The following is a 20,745-nucleotide window of genomic DNA, read 5'->3' as shown; positions in this document are numbered from 1 at the left end:
TTACTGTAACACCTCCATTCCTCAATTCCGGTGAGGAATACGTCTCTACCCTTAACTCAATATAAATATACAAATTGATAAGTGAGTGCTTTAGTCTCCTGAAAACAGAATTGCGAAACTTAAAATTGGAGAAAAATGATGAGTAAATGAAAAAATGGAACCAATTGATGGGATATGTCGCATGCCATTCTGACACAAAATATGGCGTCTATCGAATCACCTTAACTAAATAAAATAACCAAATTTTCAACTCTCAAACTATCAACTATCAACTATCAAATTTCAAACTATCAAAATTTCCAACAATGACAAAAATGATTGTAATATACCTATAATGTAATGAAATATACACGCTCTAATCATTTAATTTGTATTACCTTTATGTTATGTACCTACATGTTATACTATTTTTATAATAAATTTTGCCAACATGCTTTTCAATTCAGTCTACAACATTTCATTCCGACGTGGCAATAATGATTTATAATGCCCCTAATCCATTAAAATGAATTACAATAGTAATGCCGCATTATAATGTCGTATTATACATCGCAACGATTCATGTCCTACTGATTATTGATTATTGTAAGATGAATTCTGTTTTCTCTGATTGTATGTTTCATACGTGCGAAGCAAGTACGGGTCACTAGAAACGTGGTTCGTACGGGTGGCTGATGAAATTGATCTTCGAATACCTTTTGATGAGCTAGGGAAATGGAACCATCTGCATCTCATGGACAATAAATAGTTGCCGTAATTAAGGTCATCCCGTGATTAAGGTGCCGTGATTTAAGTCATAAATTCTTCATCTAATTCTTGATTCATCTCCAAAATGTCTGCTAAAGCTTTCATGCGCTTCTCCTTGTATGCATGAATGAGCAAATTGGGTATCGAACAAGCGGACACTTTTTGAAAATTTAGATGATTCTGGACAATATCGTACAGAAGTCCACGAGCTGCAGATAGAACCATTACCTCTAGCTCATCAAAAGTTATTCGAAGATCATTCAACAACCTCTTTGACAAGTTGCAAAAACTTTTCGTTAACAATAGTGTCACACGGTACTAGGAATATTTACTATTTAACGAACCTTATATTTCCCTGACTCAGTCCTAAATTATAGAAGTATGCGTTACTTTTCCAGCAATCCAAAAAAACAATTATACAAAAAACCAATACCTACACTTTCAGATATAAAAATGCAAATTTTTTGCAGCCTCGCTAAACGACTTATCAACCAGAGATTTTTTAGGAAGCGGACCTCCAAAGAGCTTTCAAAATTAAAAGTATACAACAAGTGATAATGCCATGTATTCGCCATATCAAAGCCCAATACACATTTATACACCGGCTACGTAAATCTGCTAAGTTACAAAACATGAATCGACAGTTGTCGGATTGTACATCAATGACAAAATGTGTCTATCTAGGCCCTCATTCTTGACTACAACTACTGCCCCCAGAGCCGCTCTCCGACGCCAATGCGTTGGAGCTTCCTGCTTGTTACGATTATCAATGATCCCGATTTTTTTTTTTTTTTTTTTTTAAAGTAAGAATCATTATTCAAGGAGTTATCGAAAATAAGACATGCGGTTTCGAATAAATCAGACGTGCAGTAAAATATTTTGACGGATATGACCTCTTCCGACAAAACTGCGTGGTTTTGTCATTTTTTGCAGTATTATAAGCGTCCAGTATCATTTTATTACCGCCTCCAAACTGACCAACATTATGACGTCAGCTGTCTCTAATTTTGGAAGGAACTTCACGTCAGTTGCGCGAAGTAACTATGACCCAAGCTACACAAAGTCATTATGACGCCAAGTGAAATCCATCAGAAAATATGATCTGCGACTTTTACTCTCAGCGCGATCTTTTCAAGTTATGGGTTTTGGTCCGCTCATGCGGTTTTTCTGTGCAGAGGGAGAGGAGGGCTGATTCCTCTTATTCTCTTCTCCCGTATCCTCTTCTTCTTTCCTCTCGCCTTCTTTAGCCCCGTCTCCGTTCCTTCCTCTTCTTCTTTCTCCGCCTTTTTTTACTTCCTCTTCCGTCTCCTTCTCCTCCTCTCCTTCTTTTCTACCGCTCCTTCTTTCTTCCCTTTCCCTCTTTTCTATTCCTCTCCTTCCTTTCTTATTCTTTTTCTTTTCTTATACTCTTCGCTTCGGCTTTGTTTCCCTCTTCTCTTTTCACTTCCTCCTCTTCTTCCTTTTCATCTATTTCTTACACTATTCCATTTCTCATGTCGATTCTCTACTATTTTGAACCAGTGATAACGTTGGAGCTTTTTTTTTAAAGCAGACTTGCGATGGTTCAGTTTTGCTCGCGAGATGAAGTATTCACTGAGCGGCGATCCTAACAGCTGTTCGAACGATTGTAGGTTGGACCGATGCCAGTGTGGTCACTTTTCCCGTCCGGACAATAAATCTCTTGATCAGTAATTATTTCATTAAAGCCAGCGCTGCATGGAGCAAGCGTGATCAGTACGCAACGCGCTAATAGATCAGTAATCGATCGATCAATGATCACTTTCAGATGAGGAAATACCAGCATTTGTTTATTTTAAAGTGAAGACTAAAGTAGATCAAATTGCCGTTACTCAGTAATACAGATTTTTCTTTCGGACCCCTCGACCCTTTAGGTACCCTTAGGTAGCTACCCTTTTAGGTAGGGTAACACTCGACGGCCAGCCTCAAAATAATTCTAGGGAAAAAAGTAGTAAATTTTCGAGTTCGTCAAGTATTCCAAAAATTAAATAAAAATTAAAAATGTCTTCCCCGGATTGAGTAAATACCGTCTAAGTTAAAGGGATGGCAGCGTGAGTCTCCCACGGCCTGAAAATGTCAGTTTCCGCGATTTCGGAACAATTCAGCACCTTCCTCCACGTGAAATTTATGACCTTCGTCTCCCATGGAAGTTTTTGGACGGGTCGCTAAAGCTCCGACCGATCAGCCAACCCTAAAATTGAACTTCATTTTACAAAATCACTATATTTATGATTCATCCATAAAGGCGTCTACCTGCCTGCATAGAGAGACAAACGGCACAAATGCTGTTTCTAAAATGAACAAAATATGGTGGTTCCTTATTCCAAAATTTAGTCCAACTATCGTCCAGAGATATAGCTCTCTTCTCACGCTCAATTGTGTTCCATTAAATCAGAATATTTTAAGTGAAAAAACGTTGCGCGGCTTCTTGAATTTAGTGCAGAGGCGGATCCAGCAATTTGGCAACACGGGATTCTCTCCATTTAAATATATGTTAAATATCGATTCTTGTCGGAGCACCTGCCCCCTCCAAGAACGATACATTTTCATAGGTTTAAATGGAGAAAGACGATGTTGCCGATTTGCTGGATCCGAATATGATTTAGTGATGAAAGTAAACCACTTTCTTGTGACAATTTGATTTGCCTTATCTTAATCCGGATTATCTAACATTACTTCATACAATGAGCCAACTGTACGCTCAGTCGCGTCGTAGCAACAATTCATTGCCGACATAACGAGCCAACGAAAGTGGGATTTCGGGGCCCAAGCATGTTCTCAGGGATGGCTGAAACGAGAAGTTACAGGGTGATTTGAAATCGCACACATTCACTAGTATTTGCTGCTATGTAAAAAAACACAGGGTTTAATGCTTTAGTTCGGACATGCATAAGCATAATCAAACAAAAAATTACTCCAAAGGAATCGGCCTTTTCTGATTTTCGAGTCCCTGATTCTGCCGTGCTAAGGAAAAAACGTCGCATGAACCTTCGTCAGTTCCCGAATTTCCATAGATTAGGTAAATGAATTTTCCAGAAAACTAATGAATATTTTCCGTTTAATATTTCAGAGAATTTTCTTTGTAATTAGATATTAATTATCTGAAAATTTCACGATAAAAAATTCATAACTCAAAACCCAAAAATAAACATTTGTTCCGAGGAAATTTGGCAACCCCCGAATGTTCATATTGTTCATACGGCGTTTTTCCACAGCACGGCAGTATTGGACGTTGCTAGATTTTCTTTACTGTAAGATACAAATTTTCAGGAAAATTTTCTATATTTTCCTCTTGGCTGTTCATGAGTTTTTTCGGAATTTAAATCGATTGTTTCCGCAAATGTAAATATTTTATCATGGGAAGATTGGCAACATTCGAATTTTTATAAGTCGTTTTTTTGAACGACCTTCGATGAGAAAAGCTCAATAACTTTTACTCGATTCTCCCCGCAGAAAAATATTTTGATTTTGACTTTGAGATACGTTGCAAACGTTAGAATTCAGCACCTCTGAAATGGTTGAATGATTGAAAGCGGGAGTGAGAATTCAAGTTCGCCTTCAACTCGATAGATGCAATTCGAGCGGCTCAGGAGATGAAATAGTTGTGTCACAACGCAGTTTGATTTAGCGCAATGTTCAAAAAGCGAGTGACTTCATTCGTTATCTTCGTTTTTTTAACACAGCATTCTTATCGTCCGAAAAAAAAGAAATTAATTTTACGCAACATTTCAATGATTAGTTCCAAGGCTGATCTAGAAAGTATTCGCATAAAAGTCCCCTCGCCCTATCTAGGAGACTATCTAGGGGGGGGGGGGGGGTCATGGCGCCTCAGTTAGGAGAAGAGCTTTCAGATTCACTCGTACTAGGAACGAGTATCCCCTGGAGAAAAGCCCATTATGAATATTTCGAACCACCCTGTATTCACCCGTTGGCCAGGGACCAAACTACGTGTTGGACAACGGGTTGACAACTTTACACTCACTGTGGCAGTGACTTTGTTCGCCCCTACACCCCCTCCCCTGTCTCTGATCCGTCCGCGTCCGCCCCGTGGTCACTTTCGCGACTTTGTGAGTGGTGAGGACAAAAGTTCAAAGCGGAAATGCGCTTGGGTTACATCACGTCTTGGCCGCATTAGGAACTAGAGTTGCCCTTTTCTGGGTAAAATTTGCCTACTTGATGCTGTTCCTTATTGAGAAATCTTATAATATCTTGTTAAAATGGCAACAAAGAGCATTTCTTTCATTGTGACATTTGCAAGCATGGATGCCATTGCGACATATGGTTATTGAAGATGCATCATACTACCGATTTAAAAAGTCGAGAGGGGCATCAATTGGACTGCATTTTGCAATTAGGAACTATAAATTCTGGCTCAATTCAGGAACAACATAAGTACTATTCGTTTCCCTATGCACATAAGTGTTTTTATAGACGAGCCAAAAGTAATAGTTCCGAATTGCAAAATGTAATCCAATTATCCATTTTAAAACTCAAGTTTGAAAGTGTAAAGATCCCTTTAAAAGCGATCGAGCTTTTTTTCTCACACAAGGAAAGTTTATCGCTACACATTTCACTAGAGATTTATTTGAAATGGGTATTTGAAAAAATAGGCTATTTTTTTTAAAAAGTGAACCTAGTACTTCTGGAAAACGAGAGATATGTCATTTCCGTTATTTAATCAGCGGAAGAAAAATCCACTCAGTTCTTTTTTATGAGAAAAAAAAGATCCTTGCACTTCCTTTTTATGAGTCATGATTCACTTCATGGAATCAGAAAGCGATAAGCGAACCACCGAGCGATTTATACCGCTCCTTCTCTAATAAACAGGAAGGAACGCACTAAATAAACAACATAATGTTCCAAAGTTTTAAAAAAAAAACTGGAGACATATGGGCAAATTTTTGAGCAATTCGAAGGAAACCAGGATGCTGTGTCAGTCAATTTTCACACAATTTTTAAGAGCTCTATATTCGCACGTGCCTGGCCAGAAGACAGTTTTGCAGGATGTAAGAGTAGTCACTGTAGAAATTAGATCAGCTTAACTCTACGAGACAAAGGGTTATAGGGCCCAAGGTGCGAGTTGAGGTCAGTTTGTCATTCTAGTCTCGGAAAATTTGCATGAGCGTATTTTTTGTGCAACTTTTCATTCCTAGAGCGACGTCGAGACCGGATATCAACCAGTGGCGTTGCGTGAATTGCGATATATCGATTGTTATGCCATTTAAACCTATGGAAAAGGATCGATAAACAGGGTCTTCGCAGCGAACACCTTAATAATCGATTCTTTACCATAGATTTAAATTACATAAAAATCGATATATCGCGATTCACGCCACGCCACTGATATCAACGCTCCTGTTGGAACTCCCAGAGTGAATAAGACGGTTGTTGATCCTCAAAAATATACACGTCAACCATTAAACGCCTACTTTACGGCACTATTTTTCTCGAAAAATACTCATCATCAGCGTCGCCTGCGGATGAGGAATGATCTTAAGCACGTGAAAAACATTTTTTAGAAAATCTTAAATTTCATTTTTTTTCACAAAATACGCGCATTGAATGTCAAGCCAGAGGCTTGCTGCAATACTTTTCTTTAGGGTGTTTTGAGTCCATACTTATGGAATCCCGAAATTTTGTTAGATGCATAAGTAGGTATTTACGACATTACATTTGAACCCACTAGAAACTGTTGGATCAGCATAATGAGTTGAAGTAAACAAGTAAAATCCTAATCAGCATGATTTTTAAATTAAGAATGTAACTAATTTTCTGTCCTAAAGCCGATAAGCGCCCTTGTAATCATCCGTTGCAACATGAAATTAGGAAACTTTATGAATGAAATAGACGAGTCAAATGAAATATAATCGACTGAATTTGGGAAAAAATTAGTGATGACCTTCATACCTAAAAACGAGCTTTTGTCAAGATGAAATGGGCGTCATGTGTCATGTGTATAGTCATGGGTTCATTAATTGCGCAAAATAGATCCCAAATGCTAATGTGCAATGAAGATGCCACTCTACATAGAACGCAAAAAAGGTAACTATTTGTGCGAAGTATAATTTTGAACAATGATACTGTACTTCAAGAACTTCTTTACCTTACTATGAATCACCTACTGCCTTTTGTCGAGTGGGCCATTTTCCAAAATATCATTATTAAAATCTCTAGGAAGTGCGGATCTTGAGAAATCGACAGTTTGAAAAATAATAAGATGGTAATGAACAAAATTTTTTTCAATTTTTTCTTTTGCAATACATGTCGATAACGCAATCTTCAACTCCGCATTATTAGTTTGAACATTTTACGAGGCATAAGTATCCAATGTTTAAACTCTTTTTTCGAAAAACCGTCTATAAAGCATTTACGGAACTACTTTTTCTGGCTTATCTATAAAAGAACCTATCTGCATAGGGGAACGGATGGGACATATTTTTTCTAAAATTAGCCAAAAATGGTGGTTCCTCAATCCCTCATTGAAAAATAAAGTTACTACTCACACATTTGCTCGTGACTTTTTCATTTGCTAGAGACTTCAATTAATTACATGCTTTTGAAAACTCAGAATTTGAGAGAGAAACAGGAATACTGCTGTGTTATGGAAAAACGACGTATGAGCGTTCAAGAATTGCCAAATTTCCTCCAGTAAAATGTTAATTTTTTAGGAGGGTTATGGACATTTTCCTTAGAAATTTTCAGATATATAGATGAAATTTTGATTGAATTCCTGTAAAAAATTGGTAGAAAAATATCCACAAATTTTCTAGGAATTTTGTATTTTATCGAAGGAAATTTGGCAACGCTTGAAGGCTCATACGGCATTTTTCCTTAGCACGGCAGGATAGACACCACAATGAACGACGACACCGTTCATCCGCAATAGCTCAACAATTAACCAACAGCGGTTGGTTAATTTGGAAATCGGTTTCAAAAAGCGTTGGCGAGTTGTTATGAGGATTGCTGCATCAGACGAAGAGAAAGCAATATAAATACTTAATCTTATTGATCGAGGCGATTCGCAAATCGGGGAAAATTACCACTACCAACACATCGGTAGCGGTGTGGTGGTGGCGACAAGTTCGGCGATAAGTAATTCGATTTGGATAATTATCTGGCGGAACTGTTTCACCGTTGAGGATTCACGAGGTTTGGCGATAATGACCTCATTCATTGTATTCTTCGCGCCCTCTGTTAATGGGGTCAGAACATCATGACTGACTTTGTAAAAAGATGCAAAAATCTTACTGAATATTTTTCAATTCTTGATAAGATCCGCCGTGTTTCAACCTCCGGCTTGATATTAGTGAGCGCTTGGAGCGTGCTGGCCTTTTTTACATTTTGAATCGACACAGAGGAATTGCTATATTTTTTTGTTTAACACACTTATTGTTAGTTTAGAAGAGTATGTAGTGAAATTACTTCCAATCACGTGGCCCCATTAATTATGTTTGTAATTATAAATTAATAATTAATCTTCAAAGAATTAGAGGCGCTTAAGTTTGTTTGCACTTTTGCGCAGAGGAAGGAATTTCTGTCCAAGAGAGAAAAATCCGTAGTAAAGCGATTTTTGTTGAGTCTGATTAAAAAATCAGATTTTAAAATTTCGACAGAAAACTCAAGCTAAAATATCAAGCACTGAAATTGTGAGTCAAAGGCAGTTTAGTTTCTTATGTCAAAGAGAAATGTAAAATAGCATTAAAATCCAACAAAATTCTATCTTAGGCACGGCACACTAGAATCTCTGATAGCTTTTTTTTTTCGAAAACCACGTTTTTTGAACTATAAACTTTGAACCGCCATAAATCCGGCTCGATTTGGTATTTTTGGCCGTTTTTTGTCCCCACATGAATGCGGAGCACTACCACACGTCCACTAAATATCAATAACTAAATTATTTTGAGTTTCCATGAACTTGTGTCGCTTTTCCCGTGGTAAAAGATAAAAAAACTTTCGATTTGCGCTTTTTTTGTCTCGAAAAGACAAGGGAAGGCCGTTGATAGTCACGTAGTTTTTAGTCTATCTGTTTAAGGTATGGTCGCGTAACAAGAAAAAAAATGGAGTCAAAAATTGAAAACAATGGGGTTTTATCGAGTTGTTGCTTCAATATGACAGCAGTGCGACCCGATCACGCATGAAAGATGGTCTGGCACGCGGTCTTGGCTTAATGACGATCGTAACTTGCGATGCAGTAAGAGGACTGACAGCTCAATCAGTCCCACGGCCATCACCGAAACAAGATTGCCCGGAAATACTAAAAATGAAATTCCTGACAGAATATTGAAAACAAAATAATTGAACCTATGTTTTGTCGGTTCGGCAGCTGCGCAATATCGCCACGCGATAGTAGCTCTTAATATGCTCTTAATTTGCCGTGTCTTTAGGCACCTGTAATCATCTTTTAATCACCGACAACTAAAACATCATTAATTCGTAACCACGAATCTCGAAATCCCACGCAAAAATACGACGGTATTTTTATGCTTAATTTTTTACTTAATTTTTTGACTCCCATATAATCTTTGACAGCCCTCGGCGAATTCGGGGATGAAATACAACCCATAATTTTTTGGGGGGAAGGGGGAAGGGGGGTTCAATTCAAAAAATTGTCCGCGGTTTACATTTTCCTTGGTATTCACGGTAGCTGAACAGGGCCGGATCAAGGGGGTGGCCACATGGGCCGCGGCCCATGGCAGCAAATCTAGCAAATTTGGCCTGGAACGGCACGACTTAGAGAGAAATGATGACGAGGACTTGAGATGAAAAGGAGAAGCCCTTTGCGCAGCGATCGGCATGTAACACATATTAGCGCCTACAAGACTGCACGAATACTTCACGCATTGCATCAAATACAGTGCGGTCATTGCGGTCAGCGTGAAACGGATAGCGCCTACAAGAATGCATGAATACTTCACGAATTGCGCCAAACGCAGTGCGGTTAGCGTGAAACGCATAGCGCCTACAAGACTGCGTGAATACTTCACGCATGGCGCCAAACACGGTGCTGTCTGCGCGGCGCGGCGGCGGAAGTTAAAATCATTAAACCACATTTATGTTAGTTCTTTCATAATTTTTTGGTTCATTTCTTATGAATGGAAGGCCTTGTCCACACAGAGATAGGTTTACGAAACTTAACTTTCGCGCAAAGTTCCATGAACTTTTGCTAGTAGTGTTGACAGGGCTTTCCCAAAAAAATGTGTCCAACACGAGTAAATGCGTCATATGCACCTTTCCTCCGCTGGCACGCTAGCTCGATGGTTTTCATCGAGTTTCAAAACGAATGAGAAGGGGGCGGCAAAATACAGGCGGCCCATGGGCGGCAAGTCGGTAAATCCGGCCCCGTAGCTGAACTATCGTGACTTCTTATACAAGAAATATCAACCCTCTTATTAACATGTTGCTTTGAAACTCTGTGAATTCTTCTCGTATAGGGGGTGTTTCCTCACAAAAATTTATGTTAGAATGGGTGGAATGTTAGAACGCTGCCGAAAAAATTAAACAAGAGAAAAAGCCGACAACGTCTGATATAGTTAAGCCGATTTTATGTTGAAGTCGTCCGAAATCCTCTTTGATTAGTGCTAATCAATGGGTGGCGATTTCAACAAGTTTGCAATACTACTTAATTTTTGCCGTTTAAATCTATGTTAAACAATCGATTCTAGACATGGCAGCCCCTTCTCACCCACAATCGATAAACTCAATGGATTTAAATGGAGTATTAACAGAGTTGCCAACTCACTGGAATCGCCATTGGTGCAAGTAATCATTGAAGCATGAACAAAATGTTCCGTTGCTTCAAGAAAACTTTCTCTTAATCTAAAAAGCCTTTAGGTTGCTGTAGGATTTCTGTTCTCCTGCTGTTCCAATAGGAAATGCTCCTCAACGATGATTCGTCCGGCTAGATAGCTGTACTGCTATGCTAAAGAAGAACGCCGTATGAACATTCAAGAGTTGCCAAATTGCCCGGAAAAATGTTTATTTTAGAAGAAAATTATGCATTTTTTCTTTGAAATTTTCGGACGTCTCTGATAAAATTGCGGGGAAAAAAGTGTCTGGAAAAATTGAAGAAAACACGGAAAAAACAAGACTAGTGTTGAGCACTACTGGCCGTTTAGTGGGGAGTAGTTGAGGGCTGGCGTCTAAGCGCTGTGCAGCTCAACACCGGAAGGCAGTACAGGTGGGCACTGAACATCAGTAGTGCCAATCAGATGCTGCGAGACGCAGTTGCGCTTAACAGGTGTAAATTCACCCTAACAGTGTCGGAGTCTCCATAGCCTGGTGGTAACGCGCTGGTCTTCCGCCGGCGCAACCCGGGTTCGATCCCAGGCGGAGGCGTTTCATATTTTACGCTCGCTCCAAAGTCACTTTAGGGCTTGACACTACTTCTTCCTTAGTGACCCAGCCTCGAGCTGGTTAGTGTCCAGCACTACTCTGACTTGGTGGCTCCATTTGACCTAACCCTCGTTAGTGTCCAGCACTAACGTGTAGGTCCCAACCCTAAACTCGTTTTTTCCGTGAAATATTCACACTTTTCCTAGTAAATTGGAGGTTTATATTAAAAAAATATGGTGACGTCTGAAAGCTCATATGGCGTTCTTCCTTAGCACGGCAGTGTAGCCGGCGCGTTTTTGCTTTTGCGGAAATCCTTGATAAAAAGTGCAATTTGTGCAACCCGAAAGCTCATTTATCTTGGGCGTGAATTCCCTCTTGGTCTTGTATAGGAATAGCCGTTTAGTTTACCCGTGGGCGACTGTGTGTGTATCCTACATCCTTTCCCGTGTAATTACGCTAATGACTCATTTCACGTTCATTTTTCATGTTTTCTTCCAGGTGCAAGGTGAGTCGAAGGTGAAGGCAACTGAGTTGGTCTCGAAATCTTCGCAGAAGCTGCAGTACAGAGGTCTCATAGGCACCATCGCTACCATCGCGAAAAAAGAAGGACCAAAGTAAGTTGGAACTCCTTTTCACTGCTGTGAGGTTTTAAACTGAATGTCCTTACGCAAGAGATATCTATTCTCAAAGGAAGATTATTAATTTGATGAACAACATGACAATGGTTCAATTCGAGATATGCATAGCTCAATGCAACGGTTAGAAACCCCCGGTAATATTTATTTCATTTTTCCCCCCTCAAGGAAAACTACTCTTCCACGTAATTGCGTTTGTGTCTTTTTCCTCCAAATGGGTAAAGAAAATCCGCAGACAATTTTAATAGAGACTAAATACTAGTTTCCATTAAAATAATAAAACATGAGCGGAGACGTATACCGTCAAGTACATAAAATTATTTTTATAAATATGCTGGTTTTTTTTTTCAAAAATCCCTGCGTGGATTGAGCCCTCCCATACTGCATGTGAGATGCAACTATTTTAACACTCAAGTGACAAAAATTACATAATCATCACAATGAAGGAGTTTTAATACTAAGGCTTAATTACTTCCCATAAAGGCTATATAATTGGACTACATTTTGCAATTAGGAACTATAAATTCCGGCCCGGTTTAAAAACAACGTATGTGCCTTTAGTTTTCCTATGCACATAAGTCTTTTTTCAGATGAGCCAGAATTTACAGGTCCAAATTGCAATGGTCCAATTGAAACTTCTTAAAATCGTCTACTTTAAATTCTACATCCCTCGATTTCTGTTCATCGCACAAACGATATTGTATAGAGGTGATCATAGATTCTCGCCATTATAATGTTACATTATAATGTTAAGTAGCAAAAAGCACCGCCAGGACCTCTTGCATGGTCTGCGAGAATTTTATTCCAGGAGAAACAAATTTTTGAAGGTATAGTGCTGTTTATACATCCTGAAAGTTTTTTGTCACAATTTTTACCACAAATAATTCGTTTTCTTCATGATTACAGGAGTTTGTTCAATGGTCTCTCAGCAGGTCTCCAAAGGCAACTATGTTTCGCCAGTGTTCGTTTAGGTTTTTACGACTCAGTCAAATCTCTTTATATTCAACTATTTTATGGTGAGGAAATTTTAAATTTTCTAGTTTTATTTACATCATTTCCGGTGACATTTTAATTTAGATTGACCCCCCCCCCCCCCCCCCATACAAGCTGTTAAATATTCATCACCGAACGGTACCGGTGGTCACGAGCATTTGAACATAGACGAGATAAATTAAAATCGTGAATGTTGAATATGTCGGCAATGAGTGGAGAGATTTGAATACTAAATTTTGTCGGCAAGGTATCGCCTTCAGAAGTAAATGATACCATTTGTTATACAGGCAAACTTCCGTGCTCCGTGTTCAGGCCCTCACGGCATGGAGAAAAAAAATTCCTGCATGGGGTTTAGGTCAAATGGATGTCTGAAGTTTTCGGATGGCGCAAGTATATTTTACAACTAGTAAATGTTTCCTGTATAAGTCTTCAAAGGAAACTGCTGGTTTTTTAAAATTTTTGTGGCATACGCATTCAACATAGATCTTTATAGAGTTTTATAACACCTCCTTTCCTTTAATTGGACTTAATTTTGCAATTAGGAACTAAAATTTCTGGCTCATGTGTAAAAACACGTGCAAGCATAGGGAAATAATGGTACATACGTTGTTTCTAAACTGAAACAGAAATTGTAGTTCCACATTGCAAAGTCCATTCTAATTATATCTCATGTATGCTAATGTATTTGCTCTCTATCTTTGTATGGAGAGTTTGTTTTGATGTAGAGGTGAGCTCTCAGGATAGCGTGGGATATATCCTCCATTTTGGCCTCAACTTGAGAGCTTTTTTTGAGCTTGGGAGTTGATTTCAGAGAAAACCAGTGGCACGTACCATCGTGTTTCTGGAGAACTTTTACGTAAGAATCAATAGACAAATCGCAACTTCCTCACACATGCAACATCTCCATTGTATTTGAGGTGTCCTTTAAAAGTGCTTTTTGGTAAATAATAAGTTTTTTTTCTGTACAGGTAAATCACAAAACAACGGCATGGCCATCCTACCCCGCGTGTGCGCCGGAATGACGACAGGTGGCCTAGCTGTCCTGCTGGCACAACCCACCGACGTCGTCAAAGTGCGATTCCAGGCCCAGCAGTCCGCCAAAGCCGCACCCAAATATTTAAGCACCCTCCAAGCGTACCGTACCATTGCTAGAGAGGAAGGCGCCGCGGGACTTTGGAAAGGTCAGTACAGTATAATTCGACATCCTCGCCTACTATACTGCGGGAAGTTAGCAGCGTTTTCCAGCGCGCTTTCAATTATTCGCTTATGCAACACGGGCAACCGCTAAGCTGGTTTAGTTGTATTCAGGCGTTCAACCTAACTCTTTCTTATCCTGCGGCAAGGATGCCACTTTTTAAGTTTGTTTTCTTCGAACGGACGAGTAGATTTTCTTTCAAATTTAGCCTTCTTTCTTTATGTTTCTTTTTTTATGCAAAGAAGAGTATGAAATTTCAAAGTACAATTTTGATTGTTTTAATGACAGGAAAGCCCAAATGCATTTCAAGCAGGTACGGCGCAAATATATCTGAAAATGTTAAGGGGAAGATAATGTGTCTCCAAAAAATACATTTTTACAGCTTACTTCCATCATAGACGATTCATCATCTACATTATTAATTTCCCCTTCAATGAATCCATTTTAAAAAAACAAAAACAAAAATTAAGATCATTGCTCCAACCTGATCGTGACGTAGCTGGTGAATTATGTATTGATTATTTAAGCACTGAAGCTTTTGAAGCTACTATGCTCTGTAATTTATTCCCTACTGTTTCTGTCTTTACAACATCTTTTGCATCTCATGTTACAGGTTGTGCAACCAATGCTAGTCGAAATGCTATTGTTAACGTATCAGAAATCGTATGCTACGACATCATAAAAGAAGCAATCATCACTAACGGGTTGCTGAAAGATGGAATTCCGTGTCATTTCACTTCTGCTGTCATCGCAGGTGCGTTTTCTTTGCCTTTTTCACTCTCAGAAAACACTCATCTTTGTTTGGCTCAGAGCCTTTGAAGAGAGGACGAGGATCAACAGGACGTATTTCTGCCGAACGGCACTATGGGCAATATGACGTGAGCTCTGTTATGCGTATATTCTTATGGATATCAGGGCTCATGTCTTAACGCACATAGTTCCTTTTGCCAGAAATACGTAAAATATGCATGTATGAGGAAGGGGGACTGAGGACAACGGAACCTCTCACCCGAAAAGTTCCAGCCCCCTGAAAAAGTTAACCTGCAACAAATTCAACACGGGAATAAATGTTTTAAAAATCATCCCCAGCTCTCCTCCAAAATTTTGAGTTTTGGAGAGGTATACAAAAAGGACCAAAAGTTTTTACTGTTCTTCATCGAAAGAAATGGTCTACATACTTAATGGCATTCTTGAAAAAATTAAAGTGCATTGGGGATTTAACATTTTTGAAATTTCATCGTGAAATGTCACCCGAGTATCTGCCATGAATTTCACAGTTTCTGCTTTTTCTCTAGACGTAGATTCTATAGGAACAACGCACGAATGGTATGTCTTTTTTTCAAGCGACACCATGACAGACGCATATTCGCGATTTGATAAGCTTCGTGAGTTCTCTTGAATTCTATGGCATGGGATGGAGGGGGGTCGGGGCTGCCTGCAATTCACAGTGCATGTGAACTTGTCTAGTCGGAAATAACATAGAGTTGCATTCTCAAAAGTGTACATTTAAAACATGTCTGTGAGGCAATTCCCTCTGAGCCCCCCTCCCATGAGACAGGCGTTAGAGTTGTCTGATGATAGGTTTCCCGGGTCATAGGTGGCCAAAATACGTCGCGCTGTCACTAATGTCACCACTTTAAACTTCAGGGACCGGGAGGGGGGAGATACGAGGAGAAGGCCTATTCAGCCGTGCTAAGGAAGAACGCCGCATAAGCCTTCAGGCGTTGCCAAGTTTCCTCCGATAAAAACCGAATTTACCAGGAAAATTCTGAAAATTATTTTCCAAAAATTTTAGACAATTTTGTGCGAAAATTAATTTAAAATATCTGAAAATTTAAAGAAAAATTATGCATGAATGTTGTCAAAAATACATGTTTTATCATAGGTAATTTGGCAACTCTCGAATGTTCATACGGCGTTCTTCCTTAGCGCGGCTGTATTGCATTCGTTTCTATGTGTATGTGTGTGTGTGCGTGTATATGTATTTACGATATACTTAATTTTCTGTTAGATAACTTAAAGAGTCCCTGAAATATTTAGTTGAATTTTCACTGAATTTGACTGGGCACAGGAAAAAATATCTCATTGCTGCGAGACTCAAAATTAAGATAAACGTAACATGTTACTGAGCACTGGGGCGTTTTACGAACATCCCTCCGTTCCCAAAAAAAGCTTGAATATTGCAAATCGACGTTTGCAATTCTAAATACGTACCTACACTAGAATCCTGTGAATAGCCCTCAATTTTCATAGCTTAAGCATGAGAACATTTGAAGAGGCAATAATACTGAAAATATATGAAACCTGTTAGCAATCTTCCCTCCATTTACTCCCCCCCCCCTTCTTTGATGATGTGACCCCCTTATGATTTAATCTTGATATAAGTTCGTGTGCGGCGAGAAAAAGTATCCAACATGAGGGTGCCGCTGTAGATCGGACCCAAGTAGCACAGATTGCAATAAGTGGCAATTGCATTGTAAAAATATTGCAATTCCACTGACAATGAGTGTTGTGTATGTTGCCTGGCTCCTATTTGAAGGGGCCCCATTTATCGAAATTTATCGCAAAAAAATTGAAATAAGTTGCAATTTTTCAATGCATTGCATACCTTTCTGACAATGGAGCTCATTTTGTCGATTGTTTAAATTCGGCATGAATCGACTAAATAATGTAAAAATATTGCAATTTAATGGTAAAAAAATTACAATTTTATTGAAATCAAATAGCAATTTAATTTCAATATTTTCGTTGCACTGTGCTACTTGGGAAGGCAAGAATGAGAACTTTCACCCATGCCTACAATCTTTCGGCTGAAAGTTAGTATTCGACGCAATAACATTTATTTTTAACATTATTTTTGCAGGATTCTGTGCCACATTGGTTGCCTCCCCGGTGGATGTGGTGAAAACACGATACATGAACGCCCCTCCTGGTAATTACTCTGGAGCTCTCGACTGTGCCGCTAAAATGTTTAAATCCGAGGGATTCAGTGCGTTCTACAAAGGGTAAGTTCACGATTTATCGCTGATTATTGTTATAGGACATTTTGTCAAGGATTTTTTGTCAGCGCACCTGTATTTTCCAGTAGTTTTCCGTCCACGCGTTTTTCCGGCAGGGAAGTTTTGGTCCACGTACCAATTATTATTGAGACTCAAAATAAAATATTCTTGACGGCATACTCAGGAATTTTTCTGTCTAAATTGAGTCTTTTTTTTTCTCTAATTAATTTTAAAAGTTATGCTAAACTTTATTAAATACGGATGCTAGGACTTGATGAGTTTTAGGACTACCGCTCTCTTTTTGTACCGTAGCATCTTGATTTATTTTGCGGAGAACGCTGCATATTCTTAAAGGATGCCCGTCATTCTTAATATGTTGGGTCGCCTTCAATTTCGAATGATACTATGCAACACCTCTGTTATGATATAGTTGCTTGAGGTGCCATGCCGCGGCACGGCGAGCGGGCGGCCAGCGCGATGCGCGCATTGGCGCCTACAAACCTAAGTGGATACAACAACAACGCGCGCAACATTGCGCAATGCGCGAAGTATCCCCTTAGGTTTGTAGGCGCCAGTGAGCCTCTCGCGCTGGCTGCACGCCGCGCCGCTCCGCTCTGTTTGGCTCTAATACTTAAACTCGCAGAGTCAGCGTTTTTCAACTCATGATTTTGAAATGCTTGCACACTCTGCATGGACTATTCTCATTTAAAGTGATGAAAAAAGACATGTATTAAAGGAAAATATATTGTGTATGCTGTAAATATTAAGGTGATTCCGTGTCAAATTTAATGATTTTCAAAGTCCTGTAATTTTTTCTTTCATATTTTGTGCTTTTACTGTGCTGCAGCGCAACCAAACGTTCAAAATTGGACTATTTGATTCTAACAAATCGATGTACAAATGGGTTAAAACCAAAGAGTGCGTGCTTTTTGGTTTTTCCCCTCTTTTATTCATTTTTGTCTAGTTCCTTTCAACACAACTACGGCTCATTGAGATTAATATCAATACCATCGCTTGAAAATGTTTTACAAATATTTGCAGCGTTTTGGATATGTAAATGTCTTTAAAATGAAGTAATGTGTTCATTTAAAAAAAAATACAAAAAGGTATATAAAAGGTATATTTTAAAACGAAAATTTTAAGGATAGAAATGGAAACAAATATTCACTTATGACAATTTGAAAAGATGAATCAAAAGAAGAAAGTAACATTTCATTTAAAAAATGAGTTACCGCACCTCCTCAACACCTAAGTGAGTCAACACCTCCTTCTCTCTCAATTTTCTCATTTCGATTTTGTCATATAATTTTACATTCGGAGTAAAATATAATGCTTGGACCAAGTCACTGTTGCTTATTTTACGCATGGATGTAAACTACTGGACAAAACAGGTGCGAGGACAAAAAATCGTTGACGGATTGTCCTGAAACCCGGATTATCATATGGGCTCAATCCATATAAATAGAGAGTGAGAAAAAACTAGAACGATAGAAGTGATAAAAGAATTACAGACGATGGCTCGAAAAACAGAGCCACGCAAGATTCACGACTATAAGGCTCTCTGAGTTTCGGCATCATGTTATTTTCCTACTTGTGCTTTCTATGATTCAGAATATTTATTACTTGAGTCCAATTCGTTATTTTACCTAAGTGTTGCTTGTTTCAACCGATTTCAAAGGTGATTAAATTAAATATAAACCAGAAGTAAAATCTTTTCGGCTCTCTGCGATTCTCTATGCTTTCTGGCGCTGAAAACAGAACTAAGCGTCGGCGGCGTTAATGGACGATTGAGCGCGTTTTTAAATTTCGCGCCAAAAAATCGCGCCTTTATAACTCTGCTTTTTGATTGGCAGATCACGATCCCGCAGTTTTGGCGGCTAAATCGACCGCGAAGTTTGAAAAGACGCGCCTTCAACTTTCGTGCGTTAATCGCTTTACATCACTGAGCTCGAGTGCCACCAACACCACTTCTGACGATATTTTTTTCTCGATTTTTGTCCATATTTATCGTCAGCTATTTTAGGTTACACTTGGTAATTCAGCCAAATTGGTGTTGCTGTTAAAGAATATTATAATTCATGACTTATCGTTATTGTATTTTTTTCTTTTCTAGATTCACACCATCGTTCTTCCGATTGGTCAGCTGGAATATCGTTTTGTGGTTGAGCTATGAACAAATCAAAATCGTCATCACGGATAGCAAATACTTCAAAGATCGCCAAAATGTCAATTAATCGCTTTGAACATCATACACCTCGATGACTGTTACAAAGATGAAACCCCTTATTTATTTTTGAATTATATTTTAGAGTATTGTTAAATTCTATTTTAGACCTAAGAGGTTTAGTACTCCCACCTTTCTGAGTCAAACTCAAAAGTTAAAGAAAGTTTTAAAAAACAATAAACTAAATGAAAAAGTACAAAAAAAAAAAATTAAAAAATGCATGTAAATTAATGACAACAAAAAAATGACGAAAGATGTTTGTAAATAAATGAAGAAGATAAAGAGACAAAGATTTTTTAAGACTGAAATGAACTTTTGTGGTTTTTACTTTCCATCCTCTCTACCTCATTCAATGACAAGGGTTGATCAGCCATGTGACAATCGACTAATTTTCTGATTTCTTTCCCTCTAGTATTTTTCTCCTCTTGAGCAAAAAGTTTCAATCAAAATCCTAGCGACATACATTAGTTCTAAACTTCATTTTCTCAATTAACCTATGCCCGTACAATTATCTTGTTGCGACCCGCACCCAGCTTTTTTTACCTGTTGGCTATTAACGGTAACTTTAAATATTTTTTAATACCCATAAAACTCATTCAATGATGCTTAAACCTGAGAGTGTTACAACATAAAATACACTTTATGGGAAAATAACGGAGATTAGCTGTCGAAAACTGTTTGCTTAGTTACCATTGTCACTATCGAAAAAATTCACGTCATTAAATTGAGTATCAGGGGAAAAAGAGAAAACGTACTGATCAGGTTTTGAGGACCCTGCAGTTTTGCACAGAACACTGAGGAATTTTTTAAGCTAAATTTTGATACCAATAATGTAATCCTACGGCAAAAATTGTTAGAAAGTCTGTCCTTTCGTTTCCTCTTGAGCACTGTCAGCTAATAAAATCGAACTTTGTAGGTGCCAATTTCAAGTGGGGCTGAGAAGTGAATTTTTCAGTATTTTTAACTGAATTTCCTGATTAAGATATGGTACAACTGCTACATCAGAATGCAAAATCTTTTGTTATAAGGAAGTAAACATGAGGTTGCCCAGCGTCTGTCTCATTTTCCTAACTGGCAACAGCAAGGAAAGAGGAGCTTTTCTTAATCACGAACATTTAACATTCACATGATGCCTGGTAAAATGCTAAAAAATTCACTTCACAGACCCTACTTCTTTCAAAATTTGCACATAGAAAATTGTATCTTAAAAATTAGTTGCATTCAGGAGGTCGTAGAGTGCATCAAATATCGAAGGTCGTAAGAACATCATATGAAAGGTTGTAAAGAACATCATATCAAATGAAGTAAAAAAACTAGAGTCAGTCCGCTGGTATTCAGTGCAGCAAGCTGATTGTTGAAGTTGGTAGACAAAGCGATAGACAAGGAAGACAAAAGTGATATGAAGGAATCATATTATTGGTGGAAGCGGGTGGTTGCAATGGACAAGGGAAGTAGGTAATAGACTAACAGTAATCTAAGAGAGACTCTACAGTTAATCCATCATTTTCTCCTTTTGTCTACAGGAACCACCCATTTCAACCAGTAAGATTGCTCAATGCTCCCTATATCTTCTATGTCTATTGCTTAGTCCACCACTTTCAA

The 20,745-nt window shown here is 38.5% G+C and overlaps 1 protein-coding gene across 4 annotated transcripts in view; it reads left to right on the top strand.

Moving 5' to 3' along the window:
* Window positions 1-19,455, top strand: part of LOC109036966 (putative mitochondrial transporter UCP3) — a 54,584-nt gene extending 35,129 nt beyond the window's left edge. For 3 of the 4 annotated variants that reach the window (XM_072301801.1, XM_072301802.1, XM_072301800.1), the window contains exons 3-9: window positions 11,596-11,711; window positions 12,639-12,748; window positions 13,694-13,906; window positions 14,534-14,674; window positions 15,216-15,305; window positions 16,784-16,925; window positions 19,033-19,455. In XM_072301801.1, the coding sequence (XP_072157902.1) occupies window positions 11,596-11,711; window positions 12,639-12,748; window positions 13,694-13,906; window positions 14,534-14,674; window positions 15,216-15,305; window positions 16,784-16,925; window positions 19,033-19,153 (933 nt within the window). In that variant the 3' untranslated portion in view covers window positions 19,154-19,455. The remainder of the gene's footprint in view (window positions 1-11,595; window positions 11,712-12,638; window positions 12,749-13,693; window positions 13,907-14,533; window positions 14,675-15,215; window positions 15,306-16,783; window positions 16,926-19,032) is intronic. The other variant, XM_019051410.2, reaches the window with a different exon arrangement.
* Window positions 19,456-20,745: the final 1,290 nt, after the last annotated feature.

Source organism: Bemisia tabaci, chromosome 6 (genome assembly GCF_918797505.1).
Source record: "Bemisia tabaci chromosome 6, PGI_BMITA_v3".
NCBI classification, from domain to species: domain Eukaryota; kingdom Metazoa; phylum Arthropoda; class Insecta; order Hemiptera; family Aleyrodidae; genus Bemisia; species Bemisia tabaci.
Note: the sequence above shows the minus strand (reverse complement) of the source record. Positions and strands in the feature narration are given on the sequence as shown.